The sequence below is a fragment of the Orbicella franksi genome, chromosome 10, assembly GCF_964199315.1.
Source record: "Orbicella franksi chromosome 10, jaOrbFran1.1, whole genome shotgun sequence".
In the NCBI taxonomy this organism is placed as follows: domain Eukaryota; kingdom Metazoa; phylum Cnidaria; class Anthozoa; order Scleractinia; family Merulinidae; genus Orbicella; species Orbicella franksi.
Window position 1 is genome coordinate 10,479,293 of NC_138154.1, and position 20,397 is coordinate 10,499,689.

At 39.2% G+C, this 20,397-nt stretch overlaps 1 protein-coding gene and 1 pseudogene across 2 annotated transcripts in view; both read right to left on the reverse strand.

The window, feature by feature from the left end:
* Positions 1-11,561: 11,561 nt before the first annotated feature.
* On the reverse strand, positions 11,562-13,246 carry LOC145500081 (uncharacterized). Its single transcript, XM_081479572.1, has one exon. It carries the CDS (start codon positions 13,167-13,169, stop codon positions 11,562-11,564), a length of 1,608 nt encoding a protein of 535 aa, XP_081335698.1. The 5' UTR covers positions 13,170-13,246.
* Positions 13,247-16,432: 3,186 nt separating this feature from the next.
* LOC145500082 (uncharacterized) overlaps positions 16,433-20,397 on the reverse strand; it is a 77,223-nt pseudogene continuing 73,258 nt past the window's right edge. Inside the window, exons 9-10 of the transcript XR_014051020.1 lie at positions 16,869-16,920; positions 16,433-16,754 (exon numbers count right to left, since the gene is read on the reverse strand). The product of XR_014051020.1 is annotated as an uncharacterized LOC145500082 (transcript). The remainder of the gene's footprint in view (positions 16,755-16,868; positions 16,921-20,397) is intronic.

Below are 20,397 nucleotides of genomic sequence, written 5' to 3' on the forward strand. Positions count from 1 at the left end.
TTGACGAGTGAGAAGGTTTGTAGTACAATGTTCCAAAACTCAAATGGTCTCATGGTCAAGATACACAATTCAGGTATTGAATGTCGCGTAAATCGGTTGGAACTGAAATACGATAATTAAAAAACAGAAATCTAAATTAACTAACAGATATAAGCATTCCAATTTAATATAAGACAAAAGTACTAAACGATTACAAGCAATAATACGCGATATAAAGAAATGTCTACTCGTGCTAAAAGCATAAAAATAACAAAGGCAATAACAACTTAAGGTATCTGGACAAGCTCAACCTTCGAATAGTCGAATAGTCCTTGGTAGCAGTTAAAAAGAGAAAATAGAGCTAACTTGACGAGGTGAAAGTTATACGTTGCGATCAACGTTCCGAGCATAAATCAGCCCCGTAACGTTACCTACATTAGAATATGGACTTTAAGATACGCTACGGTAAGCTACTACTACGGCTACTTTGGCCGCGGAGGTCTAGACGGACATCGCCATTTTCACCCCAGAACTCAGCCAGACTAAGATTTAATTTCGCTTTACGTGTACCGCAACTTCGGGTGCAGCCTCTACGTGTTCAGGGACTTCATTCTACTTCCATGCGACATAAGCTTGATTAATGATGATTATGTTTTACCTCTTCTGCATCCGTCTTACATCTCCTCTGATCTTTAGAGGACTTTCCAGAAACAAAACAAAATAAGAATTATAAAAAGCTCGATTTTAGTACCGGCAGGGTGTTCCTACGACGTGATAACGCTATAAATACACAACTTTTGATTATAATAAATACGTTTTGAACAGCAATAAACAATTATAGCTCAGCTCAGTACAAACATGTACGAAGCTTTCTTATCCGTGGCTGTTCGGCCCACTGCAAATATGGCTGTCGCTTACGGTAGGTGTTTAAATTGTTCACATTTTCTGTACAAATGACAAAGAAACCATTATCTTAGAATGGATTTGACTGATTGAGCACTTTATCTTCGAACAGGGGTGTTCAAACAGTGAACAACAACAACAAAAAAAAGCGTACTATGCGCTAAGGCAAACACTCTGTTAGTTATCTCGGGCTATTCTTATGGTCAAAACTTACCCGAAAATCAAAGAGATTCGCCTAGTTTACCTAGCTAATTTTTCTTTCTTTTTTTTTTTTTTGCAAAAAGAAAAAAACAACAACAAAACAAAACAAAAAACAAAATAAGAAAACTGAACGTTGCTGACATTTTAACTAACTACGACAATTGCTGTATTCTTTTTAACCAATAAAATTATTTTGATTTTTAAAATTTTATCTTTTCCATAAGCTAACATAGGATCTCTCATACTCATTAGGTTTTTATCATTTTCCTGTAAATATTCAAATTTTATAAGTACAGTATGTCAATTAGTGTTTCTATTTTACTAGTGTCTCCAATTAGTCTATCTAAGCTATACACATGAACAATTAAATAAAGGTTTTACTTACTATTACTATTACAGCTATACGTACATCATGTAAATTATATGATGTATTAGAAGAACTACATCTTAGTCAGACACTTTGCCTCAGATTACTTCTGTTTGTAAACTGACATTTTAGATAATTGCTCATATAATAATTGGTAATACAACAAAGCACGTCACAACAAACAAAGGTGACCAGACAGATGGGAGTACACCTTGAGTGTGGGGGTTTACAGTGAGAATGTTATGTTTATATGTTAATTGTATTTAAGCTTGAGACTGCTAGTGGCGGTCAGCCTGCCCAGATTGACAAAATTATGTCTATTATGTTGAAAAAAAAGTTGAGAATACAAAGCCAGACCACAACAATGTTCTCTTCTCTTTAAAATGAGAGTCCTGATCTGTCTTTGGATAGCGTAGAGCATCGAAAAGCAATTTCAAAGCTGACATCCACAAATATCCAAGAAACCAAACAGTGATCAGCATACCCATATTCAAGTCCTATTTTCACAATGCAGTAAATTCTAAATGTTAGTATGGTTAAAATATATAAAAAAGAGACAATCGGAACATGCTGTTCATCATTTTACCTGTACTTTAGGGTTCAAAATTAATTTTTGTGACCAGCTCTACCTAAGAATGACCTTTTGTCCCTGAAACCGGACCAATTCCACTGTTGTCCCATCACAGAATAAGAACATTGTTATACAATGTTTTATTACCAGCTGTGCACTGGAGTCGCATCATTTTTGCTTCACACTAAGTCCATAGATTCAGGACAGAATAGTACTTGCTATTCACCTCCGAGCTAGCGAATAAAAATGCGCAGAACGCACTTGATTCATTTGTGTGGCATAAACTAACGGTAAATAATTTTCAGATTTTCAGAGTATTTAAAAGCAAAAAAAGAAAAAAAAAATTGACCATTGTATAGTGTTTATCTGAATTTTTTTTAAATATTGCCTTGACAATTTAGACTGCGGTGGCCTCATGGTTAGTGCGCTCGTCTCCGGATCGAGCGGTCCGGGTTCGAGCCCTGGCCGGGGACATTGTGTTGTGTTCTTGGGCAAGACACTTAACTGTCACAGTGCCTCTCTCCACCCAGGTGTATAAATGGGTACCGGCGAACTTAATGCTGGGGGTAACCCTGCGGTGGACTAGCATCCCATCCAGGGGGGAGTAGAAATACTTCTAGTCGCTTCATGCTACAGAAACCGGGATAAGCTCCGGCCTGATGGGCCATTATGCTCGCATGCAGACTTTACCTTTACCTTACCTGGGAAAATATCCATCTCTACTCTATAATTTTAGGAAACCCAAACAAGCACTGATTTCAAACGTGGCCTTTTACCAGTATGAGATACGTTACTATGTATATAGGTAAAAGAGATAGCAACAACGAATAATTCCGCATTGCAGAAACAGTTCAATCCAGAGCAACCTTTAATTAGGAAATACTATAAACATCTTCCAGACTGAAACTGGCGGTCAAGAAATGCACAAAAGAATATTGCACTAAACAACCTAATATGCTAATAATTTGGAGCAAGTGTTTTCCAAAACATGAAATCAAATCATCTGAATATTCAAAGCTGTTTTCTCACAAAGGGAAGCCCATCACGCTCATCAACAATAGTCAAAGCTACAGTGTAAAGAAAGCACAACAACAGGGACTTTTATGACCACAGCTCCTGGTCATAAAATCGTTTAAGAATTAATAACCACGACAGATATCAGTTCTCTAATAAGTTCATCCCTGTTGAAAACAAGAATTGCAAAGAGATATTGACCTATATGTGCAAGAACTACATGTGTCAACCTAATTGTATTGGAACCGATATATCAAAAACGAAAAAATCAGGAACACAGAAACAACAAAAGAATTGTTTGAACAACTGGGATAAATAATTTCACATTTTCCTTACTAATTATAAGAGACAACTGATCCCTGGATAACCTGTAAAAATCATTCTACTCATTTCCAAGGATCTTCGCAAAACAAGAAAATAATAACAACATTAAAGGGGGCTAAAATTCGTAATGAAAAGAATGAAACACAAATTTCTCTATACCTCTCAAGATATATATTAGACAACCGTGATTTCTGGCGCATAGAAAATGTGGAAAATGACTTTTAAACTAGCGTCTACCTTTGCTTTATTTGACGGCTGGTTTCCAATGACATAAGCAAATCAAGGTGTCATTGCTATGTTATTCGCTATAAAATTCACCCATCGTTAAACTCCAATAACCCAAAACCGTAATGGCCGCTATACGGCGCTTTCCCGTGAAAGTATAATATATGAATCGAACATTAAATTCATGGGATTTTCGGCTTCTAGCTCTCACCCATCCTTGTATAAGATGCGACTGAATCAACCCACTAAGTTTGCTCGAAAATACGACAACATTTATGTAGCTAGCAGTTTGAATAATGGCAGATATTTGGTTTAGTCTCATGTTCTAAGTTTGATTTAAAAAAAAAAAAAACAGCTAGCTCTATTTAATCATAATATTACGATGTGTACTCTTCATCTTAGTATTAATGCTACATTGTCTTTAACTTGTTTCCCTCTCTCTATTGCAGAGACTTGGCAGGAAATAATATTCAGAATTTATCAGGAAACGTTTTTTCCAGTTTGCGATTCTTGTCGCAGCTGTAAGTATGTCGATAAACGTTTTATAAAGCACTAATTACTAATTTCCATGCACTTCCATATCGGTCCAACTGTAAGCTATGCATTTGGAGATTTTATTCTCGGAGGGTGAGGCGTTTACTTTGACAGGTCAACCCATAGTGTCGTATTCATTACAGTGTAGTAACATTACTCTTTCATTGTTATTTGATTGACTGCACGGCCTGGGGCGAGCGCCGTGTCTTAAAAGAATAGGCCATATTTTGTTGTCTATTCTGGCGGAAGTGGACAGAAAACTTCAGAGGTCTTTTTGAGCCTCTTGCGTTTTAATGTTATGGCGAACTGGTCGTAAAAAGGCGGAAAAATGTGTAGTCAGGAATAACATAATAAGCCGTTGTTGAAGGTTTTGTATAAGATTTATTTCATCCTTTTTTTGTGTGGTTTTTTAATTGCTTAGTTCGAGCCAGACTGAAAATTTTAGTTCAATACATGTACTGCGATGTTTCTTGTGACAATTAAGCAGTGGTTTGCGAAAAGCGAAGATAAGAAGAAAATTACAAATGCCAATTTTTTTTTTTTTTTTCATCAACGCTCTCTTCACTTCTATGCGAGATTTCGTGCCGGAAGTTGGTCAGATCACTTATTTTGAGGTGTCTTTTGCATTCGGATCGAATATTTTTTGATGAATTAAAAATAATGATGAGAACGACAATGACAATGAGCTGAACTATGAGCTTCGAGGAACAGATAATGTCTAAGGACAAATATTCGAGCATTTTTTTGAGAATTGGGGTATATCCTCAGATATTCCACAGTCTTAGCTGGGGAATATTTAGTCACGTGATGGGTTGAGACCAATTTCCCGCGAGCGAAAATATTTGATGGATTATTATCATAGTAAATAAACGGCTTTATCATGGATTGTTCATATTACCAATTGACTATAATCGCAGCAGCTTGGAACAAATTAACAGACTTTCAGCGGAAAGCATAATACGCGCGCTCAAATGACAATCTGCCCTCTTAAAATGCGCCTTTTTGCGGGCCAGGCGTGGAATGTGCTTGCTTAATATGCATTTGCCGCCCTGATTCTTATTCGTTGCAGAGATGTAAAACAACCTCGCTCGGCCAATGATATCCTGGCTAAACCATTTAAATGCCCGAGTTGGGCGCGAATTTTTGTGGATGAGTTTACACTTGCTCACTTTGTAGGTCTGTAGTGAACGTTTGACGCTTTGGGGACTTTATTTTAAAATGGAAAAAGTTCCAAATTTTCAGCTTCTTTCCAGTCAAAACGCATACTTAGACAAGGAGTAACTGGACGAAATTGAGCAAAAATCTCAAACGAAGAACGCCAAGAGAACAACTGAGTTGGGAGTAAAAAAAAGTTCGAGAAATAGTGCGAGAAAATAAAAATTACAGTGAATCTCAAAACAGTAGGTCCAATGGACTTGGGTGAAATTCTGCAAAAGTTCTTCGCTGAAGTGAAAGCAGAGAAAGGCCAAGCATTAACTGTAAGTGCATTGAGTGGAATTAGAGCGGCCATTTATCGCCATCTAACCTATTCTCCCCACAGCCGAAAATTAAACATTTTGCAAGACAGCGAATTCAATAATAGACCAATTTCGATATTCAGCCTAAAAGTATAGACCTGAGTACGAGGCTCTTGGTAATAAATACAGAGTTTGTGGGATTTATTCCCGAGAGCCTCATGCAGAGGTCTATTGTGTTAGGCTGACTTTTAATATATCGAAATTGGTCTATTGCCTGCCAACAAAATGTTTGATGCGAAGGTCAAGGTATTTACGAAAGAAAGCAACGCGAAACCAAAACACAAGTCATCTATAAAGTCAAGAGACATGCAGAAATTGAATCGATACTTCATGGAATGGAATAGTTGAGTTTATTTGGTTTTGGTTGTGTTTTCATTTTTCTCGCGACGGCAGAGTGGAATGGCGGGAGCTTACAAGGCATTCATTTGAAGTAAAATCGATGACATTGGAGGCCATTACATTACCGAAAAACTTACTGAACAAACTAAAAATTCAACAATTAAACGAGACTTACCTGTAAGGTGAAGTTTGATTGGAACTCTACGAGTCATTGCTCGGGAGTGTAGGAGTTACGTGAGAGAGCGCGCGAACCTGGGAGATCAATTTTCAAATTGGCGAGTAGTCACACAAAATGAATGAAGGGTGGGTATTACAGTAAATAGAATGGTGTATAAAAGGGAGGGCACGTAACTCCTACACTCCCGTCCAATGACTCGTAGAATTCCAATCAAACTTCACCTTACAGGTAAGTCTCGTTTAATTGTTGAATTCTACTTCATCATTGGTCATTGGTCGTTTCGGAGTCACGTGAGACTTTAAAGCCCATGTGACTAGGAGCCACACATAAGGAAAAGAAATAACAGTCAGTTGACAAAACTGAAGCAATTTGTATTGCTGAACAATGCGCACATAACAAGACCTTAAGGGGTACAAGATCTCAAAAGCTCATTTCCAAAGTTATTTTGGCTGACAACAGGCAAGTTGTAAAATTTCTGGAAGGTATCATAATTTGACCATCCAGCACTCCTCATAATAGTATCCAGAGGTATCTGTGCTGCCTTAGCTGAGGAGGTAGAAGCTGACCTGGTGCTATGTGCACTAAACAGACTAGTGCTAATGCCAGATTTGCTTAGTACGTGTTTAATCCAGTTGCTAACTGTATCTGCCGAGACTGGCTTATTTGGTTTCTTGTAACTTAAAAGCAGCTGAGATGCACCCTGTCTAAAGGCACTGGTCCTCTTAACATATTCTACATGTAGCATGTAAGCAACAACACACAGCCGAGGATCTGGTTGATAAGCAACAAACTCCAGGCTGGAAATGTGTCTGCCAGGGCTGGAAGTCTTAAACAATGTTTAAATAAAAACACATTTATCAGGGCTCAGTTTCATATCTGACAAACTCAGAGAGTGCAGTGTTTGGCGTCTCTGTCCTGACAATAGAGCCAATAACATAACCAACTTATGAGTTAAATCTTTCAATGTAAGAGATTCTGGAGGATGTAAAGTTTGCAAATAACTAAACACTTGCTTGACGTCCCATGTCTCAGAATATTTAGGAAGAGCAGGTCTGGATTCAAAAACTCCTTTGATGAATCTGCTCACTAAAGGATGACTTCCAAAGCTCTTACAACCATCAATCAGGGGGCAGGTTGACAAAGCACATCTAGCAGTGTTAATGGCACTGTATCTCACACCATTATGGTACAACTCGGCTAGGAAATTCACCCCCGTTTCTACAGAAGCTGAAAAGGGATCCATTTTCCTTTTACTGCAGTACTGCTTCCATCTCTTAATGTAGGGTTCATACTGCTTTTTTGTACTGTTTCGCCACGAGTCCATGACCAGGGCTGTAGCCTGCTCTGATAGTCCCTGACTTTCGAGTTGCTCCCGGATACATGACATGGGAGCAGTACTAGCTTTGGATGTAATGGGTGAACTAAGTCTGGTTGACTTGGCTGAACTATCAGCTCCTTTTTCCGAGGCAGTTCCAGAGGATTTTGAATTACCATTCTCATGAGTGTCGGCTACCATGGTTGAGTTGGCCACTTGGGTACTAGTATGAGTCCTGTGGCCTCCTCCTGAATTTTCTGAAGAGCTAATGCTATGAGACTGATAGGAGGGAAGGCATAAAATAAATATGATTCCCATGATAATGTAAATGCATCTATTGCAAAAGCTTCAGGGTCAGGTTGTTATGCCTCAAATGGTTTAACTTTGTAGTTTAGCCTTGAAGCAAACAGGTCAATGTTAGGTTTAAAACCTAATTTGGCTATTGCATCACAGTACACACTTTGGTTTAGAGCCCACTCTGTTTCCATATTTGTATTTCTGGATTCTTTGTCAGCAAGAACATTCAACTTTCCTGGGGTGTGGGCTGTTGACAGCCGTATATTATGATCAAGACACGAGTCCCATATAATGCGGGCTAAATTGTTACAGAATGACGAGTGACTTGTACCCATGTGTGCAAGTGTTGAGACAGCTGTGGTGTTGTCAATCATCACCCTAACATGTTTGCCTTCAAGGTGTGCACGAAAGGCTTTCAAGGCAAAGTGCACAGCTAGCATCTCAAGGTAATTGATGTGATGGAGAGTTTCACTTGGGCTCCAAGCACCCCTCGATGTGGTGCTGCCCAGCACAGCTCCCCACCCATAAGACGAGGCATCTGTGAACATCGTAATCTCTGGTTTACCATGTTGCACAACATCATATGCACTGTGCACTGAGTCTCGCCGCCATTTAATGTCAGCTAATGAGGCGTCTGTAAGTTGCATGCACATATCAAAGTTCCCCTTAGCACGTTGTAAAGCACTTGTTTTATCCATATCAATCAGTGTAAAGTGTAAAGGGCCATACATAACAGGCCCAGCAGCGATGAGACTTCCTTTAACGAAGGGTTACTGCAGGCAAGTATTTTATCACATGCATCTTTAAGTTTCTGAGCTTTGTCCTGGGTCAGGTAAATTTTCATTTCTATCGAATCAAGAACAAAGCCCAAATAGGTGATTCTCTGTGATGGCACAACGACAGATTTTAAGGGGTGGATAACAAACCCCAATGAATCAAATAATTTTATAGTGGCTATGACATTGGTGACACAGTCATTGAAGTCATCACCTTGAAGGTATGAATCATCTATATAAGAGGATGATAAGTGACCAGACTGCCTCAAAGTAGCATAAACTGGTTTTAATAGTTTTGTAAATTTCCGAGGGCAGAAAGCCAGCCCATTGGGAAAGCATGTAAATTTGTAAAACTGACCCATCCATTCAAACTTCACGTATTTTTTTATCACAATAGGCAATTGGCACTGAATAATAGGCATCCTTTAGGTCAACGGGGGCCATATAGCAGTTTGGCCTCATCATGTTTATGGCTGACCTCAGGGTGTCCATTTTAAAATGTTGATATTCAACATGAAGTTTCATTTTGCTCGCTATGAAAGAAGGATGAAAAAACTAACTACACACGCAAGGTGAAGTGAAGTGAAGTGAAAGACTTTATTTAATGAGGGTGAGCCGTGACAGTAACTTAAGTTACTGATAAACTTGGGGCCCTCAGCTTAAAATAATTAGAATGCTAAAAATATATTATTTACAATAAAATGCTAAAATACGATATTATTTACAATAAAATACTTAATTAAGTTACTATTAAAAATGGTTACAAATAATAAACTGGACTTACAATTTCAAACATACTACGAATAATAAGAGTTAAAAAATTCCATTAGTTTTCTGAGAGTTAAGAATAGTATTACATAATTTAGCCTTAAACGATTTAACGGACTTCTCTGTTTTTAAAGACCGGGGTAAACTGTTCCAATCTTTAATAGTTCTGACGGCGAAAGTGCGTCCTCCCTCAGAGGCGTTTCTGTGAGAGGGGCATAATAAATTTAAATTACAATTTCTAGTACTTCTCGAATGGACGTCAGAGTTTTTCCTTAAAGATGTGTTCATGTATTCAGGTAAAGTTCTGTTTATCCTTTTGTAGGCCAGTGCACATCGATTTATATAAGCTTCTTTGTAAAAGGGGATCCAGTTTAGCTTATTAAATAAAGTGACAGTTCGACTAGTACGTTGTGCTGCAAGAATAATACGCGCAGCCCGTTTTTGCATACGGAGAACTCTCTCGAGTGCCTCTTTGTTACACGATGTCCATACTGTGCTTGCATACATGAAGAGTGGTTTGATTACTGCGTTATAGTAGATCAATTTTTGAGTCTTTTTCAAGTAGCAGCTTATATGGCGTAGAAGACCAATTCGTTTTGAAAGTTTGTTACATAGTTCGTCAACATGTGCTTCGTAAGTTAGGTTCTCGTCGATTATCACTCCAAGAAGTTTATGGCTACCAACTTGTTCAATTTCTGCATTTTGCATCCTAGCTTCAAATTTTCCTGCGTCATGGGTTATACGTCTGCGCAGACGCTTTCCCGTAGCCAACAACGCTTTGGTTTTCTTGGTATTTATAAACATTTTGTTTTCACTAGCCCATTTCTCAACTTCTGTCAAGTCCTTTGTTAATGATTTGTTTAGTGCAGGAATAGCTTTCCAGTCTGAGCTTAAAGACAAGGTGGTATCGTCTGCATAGATATCCATAGTTGACTTGTGAACGTTTAGAGGCATGTCATTGACAAACAGGAGGAAGAGCACCGTCCCAATATTGATCCTTGGGGAACGCCCTGTCTGATAGTCAGCTGTTCAGATGTGGTTTTCCCTAATGTAATAAATTGCTTTCTCTGAGACAGGTACGATTGAAACCAGGCAACAGACGGAGGGCTTGCACCGTAAATAGACAGCTTTTTTAGAAGAAGTTCGTGATTTATAACATCAAAAGCTTTACGAAAATCTATAAATACCAGACCGGTCACTTCGTCATTGTCCATGTTTTTCAGGATGTGATCCGTAAGTCTGATTAAAGCTGTTTCTGTAGAGTGACCTGACCTGAAGGCTGATTGATACTCATATAACATGTTGTTGTCATGTAAAAACTTAAGAAGACAGCTGGCTACGTGTTTTTCGATAATCTTCGAAAAGACAGGTAAAACTGATATCGGGCGGTAATTGTTGATATCGTTTCGTGCGCCATCCTTGTGCAATGGTGTAACTTTTGCTACTTTCCAACGGTCTGGAAAACTGTTTGTCGATATTGAAAGGTTCAGCAATTTGCATAATGGACTTGCAAACGCTGGTGCAATAATTTTGAGTACACGAATACTTATGCCATCGTGCCCAGAGGCCTTGTTACAAGCGATTTTCCCTATGGTGTCAATGATCTGCTTAGGCGTTATTGGAGGGATGTTGAAAGCCACATTATCATTCAATCGCGAAGAGACAAAATTTTTCAGCTTGGTGTCATCAAACTCTACGCCAGCGTCGTTTTCCTTGCCAATTTGATCTAGGATGTTTACGAAGTACTGATTAAGCTCATTTGCAATGGAAGCTTCGTCACTAATGATGTTGTTTCCTGTGTTTAATTCATCGATGCGAACTCGAGGTTTACTAGTCCCACTTAATGTTTTGAGTGCTTGCCAAACTCCTTTTGGATTTCCTTTGTTTTCGTCGATTTTCTTGCGGAAGAAACTTCTCTTTGTTGTTTTTTTTTTTGATGAGACTTGTAGTTTTACCCTTTGCATGCGTATAGCGTTCCCAGTCTGCAGGCAGATTTGAAATTCGCGCCGTTTTCAACAGCTTGTCTCTTGTTTTCATAGACGACAAGATCTCTTTAGTCATCCAAGCAGGCTGGTTCGGTTTCTTGACGCGTTTAGATTTTAGTGGAATGTCCCTGTCCAAAACGTCATTTAGCATTGTTTCCATTGTAATCAAAACATCGTTTAAATCATCAAAAACAAAGGCAATGTCCCATGGGGCACATTGTAGATCATGTAATAGTTCATTTGTATTCAGATTTTTGAAGTCACGATATTATATGGTACTGTGGGTTTGATCTCTTTGCTTTTTGGAGTATTTACGTCTAATAAAAACTGGCAAGTGGTCTGAAAGACCAATATCTGGTATGTTAAGTTGTTTCAGATTGAGGATTAGCCGAAAAGAGCCATCCTTTTTGAGTCTGATGAAAATGGGAGATATGAATTCTCCTTTCTCATGCCCCGTGGCTACAATGAGACCCTTATGTCGAAGTTTCGCAATTTCAGTGCTAATGACGTCCATTTCAGATTGTTTTGCACACTGTAATGGAGCTTCCTTTTGAAAAGGTATAGATTCAAATTCAATACTTAGGCCCTGAACCATAGACAATATCTCCTGATCAGAAGTGATCAATTTCCAATTGTCTACATAATCAACCAGTTGACCAGCTTTAAAGCAGTCTGCTCTCAAAGTAAAATAATTTGTCAGAGCAGGGCTAAGCGATACAAAATTATTTACATCTACCTGGTCAAGTAAATCGTTCATTGAACAGTTTGCAGTCACTACTTCTTTTTCTCCCACTGTTTTTTCTGGCTGTAATGGGGTTTCTTTCCCCCTCTGGCCTAAAAAAGACTTTCCATTTTTGTTGTTATTGCCAGGTTTGTCGTGAAAGCGGCGACTAGAAGTACCGGCCGCAAGGTTGCTAATTTTGTTCGAGGCCTTGATACTGTTGAGTTGGGACTGGAGTTCATCTCCAAATACTTTCCCAGTGATTGGAATGTGGGGCGAACACAACGCGCTGTATTCCTTGTTCAAGCAAGGCCTGATTAAATCACGACGGTGCTGGGACAAACTCTGATTACTGTGACCCAACAGTGCAATAGCATCTGTATTGAAGGTCAGAAGTTCCCCCAGATTTGAGGTGATACTGGAGTTTTTCGAGTCAGCAAGTGCAGCCATAATTTTGCTGGCTGAGCCAGTCAAGATAGCCCCAACTTTCGTGATTGCCTTCTGAATGGCCGCTACGTGGAGATCCCTCCGTTTAGCTTGATGGGTAAACTTGTCCCAAATTTCAGGATTCACTGTTGGTACAGTGACCTTGTCACAGTTTAATGCGCGGCCATATTTGTCAAGTTTCTCCTTGTACTTCCCGTCACCAAGTTTAGCTGAGAAACGTTTGTTGACAAATTCTGCCAGTTTGGGGGTTACGGCCTCAGACGTCTTTTCTTCGGCATCATAGTCCTGACTAATGTTGCCAAAAAAGCTTGCCGAGGAGTCCTCGACCTCGCTGAAACTTTTCGGTGGCGCCTGCTCTTGTTGAGCACGAGTGACCTGAAGCAATGCGCTAGAATCTACCGAGTCGGCCGATTCATCCCCTGACGCCTCATCGCTGAGCACATCGCCACGAGCAGTCGTGCTTTTTTGTCTTTTAGCATTAGAAAGTGATGTTGTGTCAGCATCCATTCTCTTCAAGGCATTTCCCATTGAGGAAATGTTTCCCGCCATCTCCACCATGGTCTGATTCATGTTGGCGATCATAGCGGCGAGCGAGTCCCTCGAGTTCTTAGTCTTTTCAGTGTTTTCTGCTGCGTTGGTCGATTCCATGTCGTCTCTCAAAAGGGCGTCTTCATCGTGGCAGTAATCTTTGTCTTGTTCTTTGGACATGGTAGGGTAAAATGACCGAAAAAACTGCAGAGCTCGCCAGATAAGCTTAATCTCCCAAAGATCACACGCAATTGATCTCCCAGGTTAGCGCACTCTCTCACGTGACTCCGAAACGACCAATGACCAATGATGAAGTAGAATTACCAAGGAGGCGTTAAACAGTCTGAGCAGTCATACTTGGATGCTCGTATGCACGAAACTTTAACAGCACTTTTCCAGTTGCTGGTTTTCATTTTTACCTTAGCAGGACTCATCCCGACCGCAAGGCACTGTTTCAGACTCCAAACAAAGTTACCACCAATAACATAAACTTGCAAGCGCCCGACACTCGTAAAGAAGTGAACCTCTGGGGAAAAATACCATTAGCAAGATGATGGCAAGGATTTCTATCAAAGCAGAGTTATCGGAACACGTATCACTGTATCGCTGAATTCGTGCATCGACTGTTTATTCTTTGTTCGAGCCCAGTGTGGACGCAAGGAAAATCTGTGTAATCACAAAGCACAAAAATGAACGGAGCCTTTCCCACTACATCAGCGAGAAAACAAGTGCACAAAAAAGATTCGCATCTTTCATTCTTTCATTATTTAATTGCTATTGTTGGACATCTATTACCATGGAATTCATATACTTGAGCCGAGTATTACGTCCACTGAACATATAGGGCCGAACCCAGACACGACCGCTCTCATGTGGCCTTGATAGCTCAGTTGGTAGAATATTGCACCGGTAACTCAAAGGTCGTGGGTTCGAATCCCGTTCAGAACCTGAATTTTTTTCAGGTCAGTTTTTCAGTAGTGTTATGGCCGCATTCGCATCCTTCATTCTTTCAAAGATTTAAAGCGACAAGTCGCTGTTCGGCATGAAGCTTCAAGAATCACAAGGCAAAATGTCGCCGGTCCGTCAGCCTTTCCTAGTTCAAAGTTTACCCTAAGTTTCTTCTCCAAAACCAATTTATTTCCTTGGCACAGCCGTAACAAAATTGCACCCAACATATTCAGATTGGAGCAATAAACATTTATCACAGAAATTATGAAGAACTGTCCCCTAAAACCTACAAACGCCACCGAATAATTGTGAGAGCGATGATAGCGACTAAAAGCTGTAACTTATTTAATGAAATTAGCAAAGCCAGTCTGTGTCCATTACCTGTGAACGGGAAGACTATTATTTTTTGAATATAAACTGTCTTTCTGCTGATCATTGTTACCAATCGTTTTAAAACTAGATTATATTTGACTTGTACTGTAAACAAAAACGAAGTTTATTTGGGTCATGTCTAGCTGATCGTATTGTAGCAACAACTTTCCATACCATAGTTTCATGCTACATTTCCGTTAAATTTTTTTTTTCTTATTAAATGAATTTGTACGAATTTGAATTTGTCTCTCTTCAGCTGCATGTACAGTAGAGCGAAATTATTTGTATTTGCAATGAATAGTAGGACACGTTATTCCATTTTTGTGTGCTTTATTTACGGATTAGAAGAAAAGAACTCAAAATCAGAAGTTGTCTTTGCCGTTTGCCGTCTGCCGTCAACGTCATGCTTAACCTCTCGATTATCACTGCCTACGTGACGTCGTCATTTATTCCACGCTATCGCGATGAAGCTATGGCGTGCTTTCAAACTTGTTTGGATTCCGTTGCTTCTGCTTTAAAGAGTACCGAGTTAGTTTATATTCACTGCGTTTCAAAGAAGAATTTTGCCGTTACAGTGAAGGGTTTTACTTTTGTTTCGTTGATCTGTCGAGAAATACACATAAGCTATATGGAAAGCATGGACGAACGAGGAAGGGATCTCGTCTCTGTGGTTGTTGTGAATTTGCCTACAGACGAATTATTCGCTGGGGTAAGAAGCCCTGTGCTGATACGAATAAGTTGTTTTCGTGATATCACGGTAAGTTCTCAAGACTCTGTGATTTTTTTAGGCTTGTTAACCGAGACTTGTGATCTCCGGAGTTGCTTTTGTGTTTTAACTACGCGGCATCGCGGAGGTGTGAGGTCTTTTTTAAAACAGTATTTTAAATCAGCTAGAAGACATCCTAAAATAATGGCACAATTCATGACCCTCCTGCTTGTTCCTTTTTTACAGTGTCTCAACCCAAGTGATCTTATAGGAGATGGACTGACCAGATCATTGCTTTGGTCTTTCGAATTAATACCTGCTCCCGCCGCTCAGTACGTGAGACCGAGTGTGATAAAAGCCTCTCCGCTTGACAATCGTTTACCACTAGTGGAAATCGACGATTACCACTGTAACTGTTCTACTTCGACCGCTTACTGATTAGTGGCAATGAATTCCGAGACTTCTACCAAATTATTGTCTGATCATAGTGAAGAGGGTAGCCCTATAATCAGCGAAGACGAATGTTTTCCTGAAGGGGATGAGCAAGAAGACATCTCTGCTGATCTTGATGATCACCTGTCTGATCCTGATGAAGTCGAGTACTTCACAGAATTGTTCAATGTTAAAGCTAAGGATCATTCTAGACAACTAAATACCAGGATGCCCTAGAAAAAGGTTTAGAACTGAAGTCTACATAGGAAAATATCTCAGTTACAGCCTCTTTTGAAACAAGCAATTTGACAGACAAAAATGCGATCACATTTGAAGTTCTGTACAACGGAGTTTGGCTTGTCATTATTTACTGTGGAGTGGAAAAAATTCCAAAGTTGACGAAAGCCATCAAATGGGTTGAAGTTAGTGCCTACAAGTTGTGCTTCGTAAAGAGACAATGGATACCGAAAATCAGGGATTTTTGACTTTACTCTGCAGTAACAACTAGCAAGAAAGGTCGATGGAGCAAAAATGATAACAACAACCAATATAACAGTGACTTGTGCTTGGCTATTTAATCTCAAAACTATTGCAAACTTTGACACCAAGGATTTTGATAAACAATTTTCACTCCCTGGTCGCTTTTTTAACAATTTTTGTGGTATTTTACATGTAAAAGGATTATGTTATTTTAACATTGTAATCATTTATTGATTACAGTATTATGTTATTTTAACATTGTAATCAATTACTGCTTACAGTATTATGCAATTTTAACATTGAAATCATGTACTGATTATGATATTATCGGCCAGGTGAAACTGTGTAAATTATTGCTGCCTGCCACAAAAATGGATATAGGAATTATAGTAGGGTTGTCATCAAGGGCCACAACCCATAACACACAGCATTGCTGCTTTGGATGAACAAAAGATTTTCATACCGCAACTGCTTTGCAACTTATTGACAGCCCTGACCATATTAGTTAAGTATATTCACTAGGACCGCTATTACAACTTGGGGGGGGGGGGGGGGGTAGCTGTCCTTCAGGCCTATGAAGCCTCTGGCGAATTGTTGTCTGGTTTCGGGCGGGAAGAAAGCTACGGCCTGCTGTGAAGATAGAAGGGTCTTCTCTTCTGCTCAAGGTCAGACGATGGAACCTGAGGGAAGGTTTAGCAGCATCAGTGTTGTCTGGCACATCTGGTGCTTCATTGAAAGATGACAATTCCTCTTCCCATTCTTTATATCGTTCATTTGCTGTCCAGTAGTAAAATGGGAGGTCATCTCCAATCCTCTTAGTAAATTCTCTGATGAAATAAATAAGAAATATAATAATAATAATGATAATAATTATATTATTATTACTATTATTATTATTATTATTACTAATAATATCAATAATATTAACTTGTTTATCCCACCTCACCAGTTTCCTCCAGAGAGCTTTAAATTCCTTCAAAGTAAAAATGAGACCTAGGAAACGATGCAGCCGCGCGAAGAAAGCTTCAACCTGACTATGTAACCTTACTTTACGAGCTTAAAGAAATATGTCTTCTTTTATAAAGGGCTATAGTAATTATAGCGTACTTTACTTTTGCAGAAATTTGGCGTCAAATACTATTCAAGATCTACCCAGAGAGATATTCCGGAACTTAAGGCGGCTGTTTTACCTGTAGGTTTGAAACAGTAACAGGGCTGCTGTATTCTCTATAGTACATTATAAGTAGTATTTCCTCATTAGTATTACTGTATTTCAGGCGAGAGCAAAACGTTGGCTATGATAGTACGCCCTGACTATAAAGTCACGTCATTTGTAATCTTCACCCCCACACCTTTCTCTTTGTTGTTACCGTTAAGTTTGTTTCTCAGTGCTGTTACATGTATTTTTCCTTCCAAAACAGGTAAAAGTTTATCGGTTGTAAAATGAATCACAATTTGAGTTATGATATCGTTAGTGTGAATCCGGAAAGAGTTATATATCCGTGAAAGCGTAAATAGCATTCGCTTCCACAACTTCGTGTGACATATAGAATCGAACTGCTTAAGTAAGACACTCAGCAATTCATCCGGTTTCTGCTTAGAGAAATGAAGGAGAGGGAAAATACCACCAGCCCCCTCTGAGATGTCTGTCCGTCCGTCTTTTTTATGTCGGAATGTTCTGGTTGCAATTAATACAACTTGTGCCTGTTACTTTTTCCGGTAGAAACGTAGCGGAAAATAAAATCAATGACCTTGCACATGGCGTTTTCCGGGAAAATCAAGATTTAACAGCTCTGTAAGTATAACAAAAGTACACTGTAAATGTCTTACGACTCTAACATTAGTGTGCAGGTCTAGAAAGTAAGTAAGCAATGTCCGAGAGCAGGCATTAATAATGAACACATGTCTGTAACAGTACTAGCGGCGAAGAATGCTTTAAAGCAGCGAAAAGTCTGGTGGTTCATAACTGTTTGTGCTTTCTGATCTGGTTTATCCTGTTTTTGCAGCACGAAGCGACTATATACCTGCTTAGCTTTGTCGGGCTGCTTTAACATTTTGATAACCATTTAGACGACTAGCTGTAGGTAGAAACTATTTTAAAGTAAATGTTTTGCCTAACGACGCTACACAATGTTCCGACTAACAATATTCCCAAGCTTGACATACATCTGGTACTTAGAAACGTCTTCCCAAAGACCATCCTTCAAGCCAAAATTCCTAAGGGTGCTATCACAGATTTAAATTCTATTTTTTGTTCGGATTTTACTGCTTTTTTTTCCCTCTTTTTTTTTTTCTTTCTTTTTTTCATTTTCGACACAAATGTTAGCGGAAGAAATATAGGACGTTTCGACGTCGTCGAATGTCAAGCAAATTAGTAGCTTAGTTTTTGCATTATAGAAGGTGCTACAATTATGCAATTAAGGTGTTAAGATACGTTAACTCACAAGAAAACCTGTGACTATTTGGGAACTAAACAGTTTTGCTCTGATTGAGTCTGACTGAGTGTTGAGTACTGGCTTAGGTTCTCTGATATACAATATTTCATATATCAGGCAGTCAAGTTTACTCCTGCATTTCTTTAAAATGGTAAAAGATCTTTGAGGTTTCTTGGCTACATCATTGTGCCCCTTCTTGATGTGGTTTCCGATTCCGACTGAGCTCTGGTGTTCGGCATCATAGCTCGGAAATAATCGGAATCGAAAGCCACATCAAGAAGGAACACAATATGGAGCCAAGGAACCTCAAAGATCATTTTACCATCTTTTATAATAAAGTTTCCATATAACGCGCGCTCTGATTGGCTGAAACAGCGTGCTTTATCAGAGAACAGAGCACGGGTTGATGACGGTAAGTTGGCTTCCAAATTTTTGCTTCGGAATTTTGACAAATTTGACCCAAATTAAACATCCCCTGTGACTCAGACAAACGCACTGGAAGCGAGCTATTTTTCTGCAGTAAATATGGCTCACAGAGACCATTGTTAGCAACAGTAGTGTTAAAACTGTACTAAAATAACAAGTTTTGCTAGATTCCCGCCGACAAAACATGTACAGCTGTAGCGAAATACACAAATTCTCAACCTAAACAGTGCTTCGATAAAGACATTAATTTTGTTACGAAGGCAGAAATTATACTAAGAAGTAAAACAACGACAGAAAACAATTGAACTGTCTCTGTTTATGATGAGAAGCTTTATTTTTGTAAATTTACAATTAAAAATGCTCATTTGCTCAAACAACACTTACATGCAGTGTAGTAACGCTCGTTCTCCGGCCATCTCAGCGAAGCAAACCGACGAGTGGTCAGTGCAAAACTTGTTCTGATATTCTCTTCTGTGCTCGAAGTAGAACCAGTGGGAGCCGTTAAGTCTTTCTAACTTTTACGCTAGTTCGGGCAATCTTGCTGCATGCGGCTACAAGCCGTAAATAACTGTAGCTCCTTTCAAATTCAACCCGGCATTTCGCATTTTCATCCACAAGCTTTGAGCTGCGCGTTTCGTAATTTCCACTGGAAAAGTGCTCGTTTTCATGGGCCACAATACGACCGGATTCCTCTGGACTATAAACTTTTACCTGCCTTGAGATCCATATTTAAAAATTAACTTAAAAGCGAACTTTGAAGGCATCGTTCTTCTCTCGAAAGCCGCTCAAACTTCTCGAAACTGAAAGCTTAGCTGAAGTCCAGTTTGTGATTGACAGCTGTCGCTTCGTTAGCCAATCAAATTATTTGAACAATTCTAACAAGGATTGTGATTGGCTTATTTTAGCGTGCTTTATCAGAGAACAGTACACGGCTGACGCCACTTTTGCTCGTTTGGAAAATAAAGCTTGGTTTGAAAATTCAGCCGAATGCGTGGGGAAATTATCTGATTCTTTATCATAAAACAAATAAAGAAGCCTCGACTTTGCTCTGTTCTGTTGTAAAGCACTTAGGAAGCGGTAGAGCACTCAAGAAGTAGGGAAAAACACTCGACTACGTCTCGTGTTTTCCCCTACACTTCTTTCGTGCTCTACCGCTTCCTGCGTGCTTTACAACAGAACAGAGCACAGTCGGGGCTTCTTTATTTGTTAATTGTTACCAAAAAATAACAGATGCCAAAAATTTTATTCTTGATTTCATCAGGCCAAGGGTGACTCTAAAATGTGGTGAAATTAGTTTTGATTTAGAAAGTTGGATTTAAGCAATATTTGAGTCAGAATTTGAGCTAATTTGCCTAACAGCTAAATGCTGCGTGACATGGGTAGGAAATGACAATCCTTGATTGGCACCTGTCACTTTAAATGACTTGAAACTCCTAGTGTAAACTAGAATGGGTCCAATATTTGTGTAAAATGCCAATAAAATTCTATGTATTCTGTAAGCAGGAGCGGTGTCTATATTTGATGCTTATTTTTGGGGTTTTGGGCAAAAAAACAGGGGGGGGGGGTAGGGGGGTGGTCTAACTCCTAAGGGAAAAATGACAAAGCCGGC

Excerpts from the sequence above, each read along its gene's own strand:
- LOC145500081 (XM_081479572.1), bottom strand. The coding sequence starts at position 13,169 with ATGTCCAAAGAACAAGACAAAGATTACTGCCACGATGAAGACGCCCTT.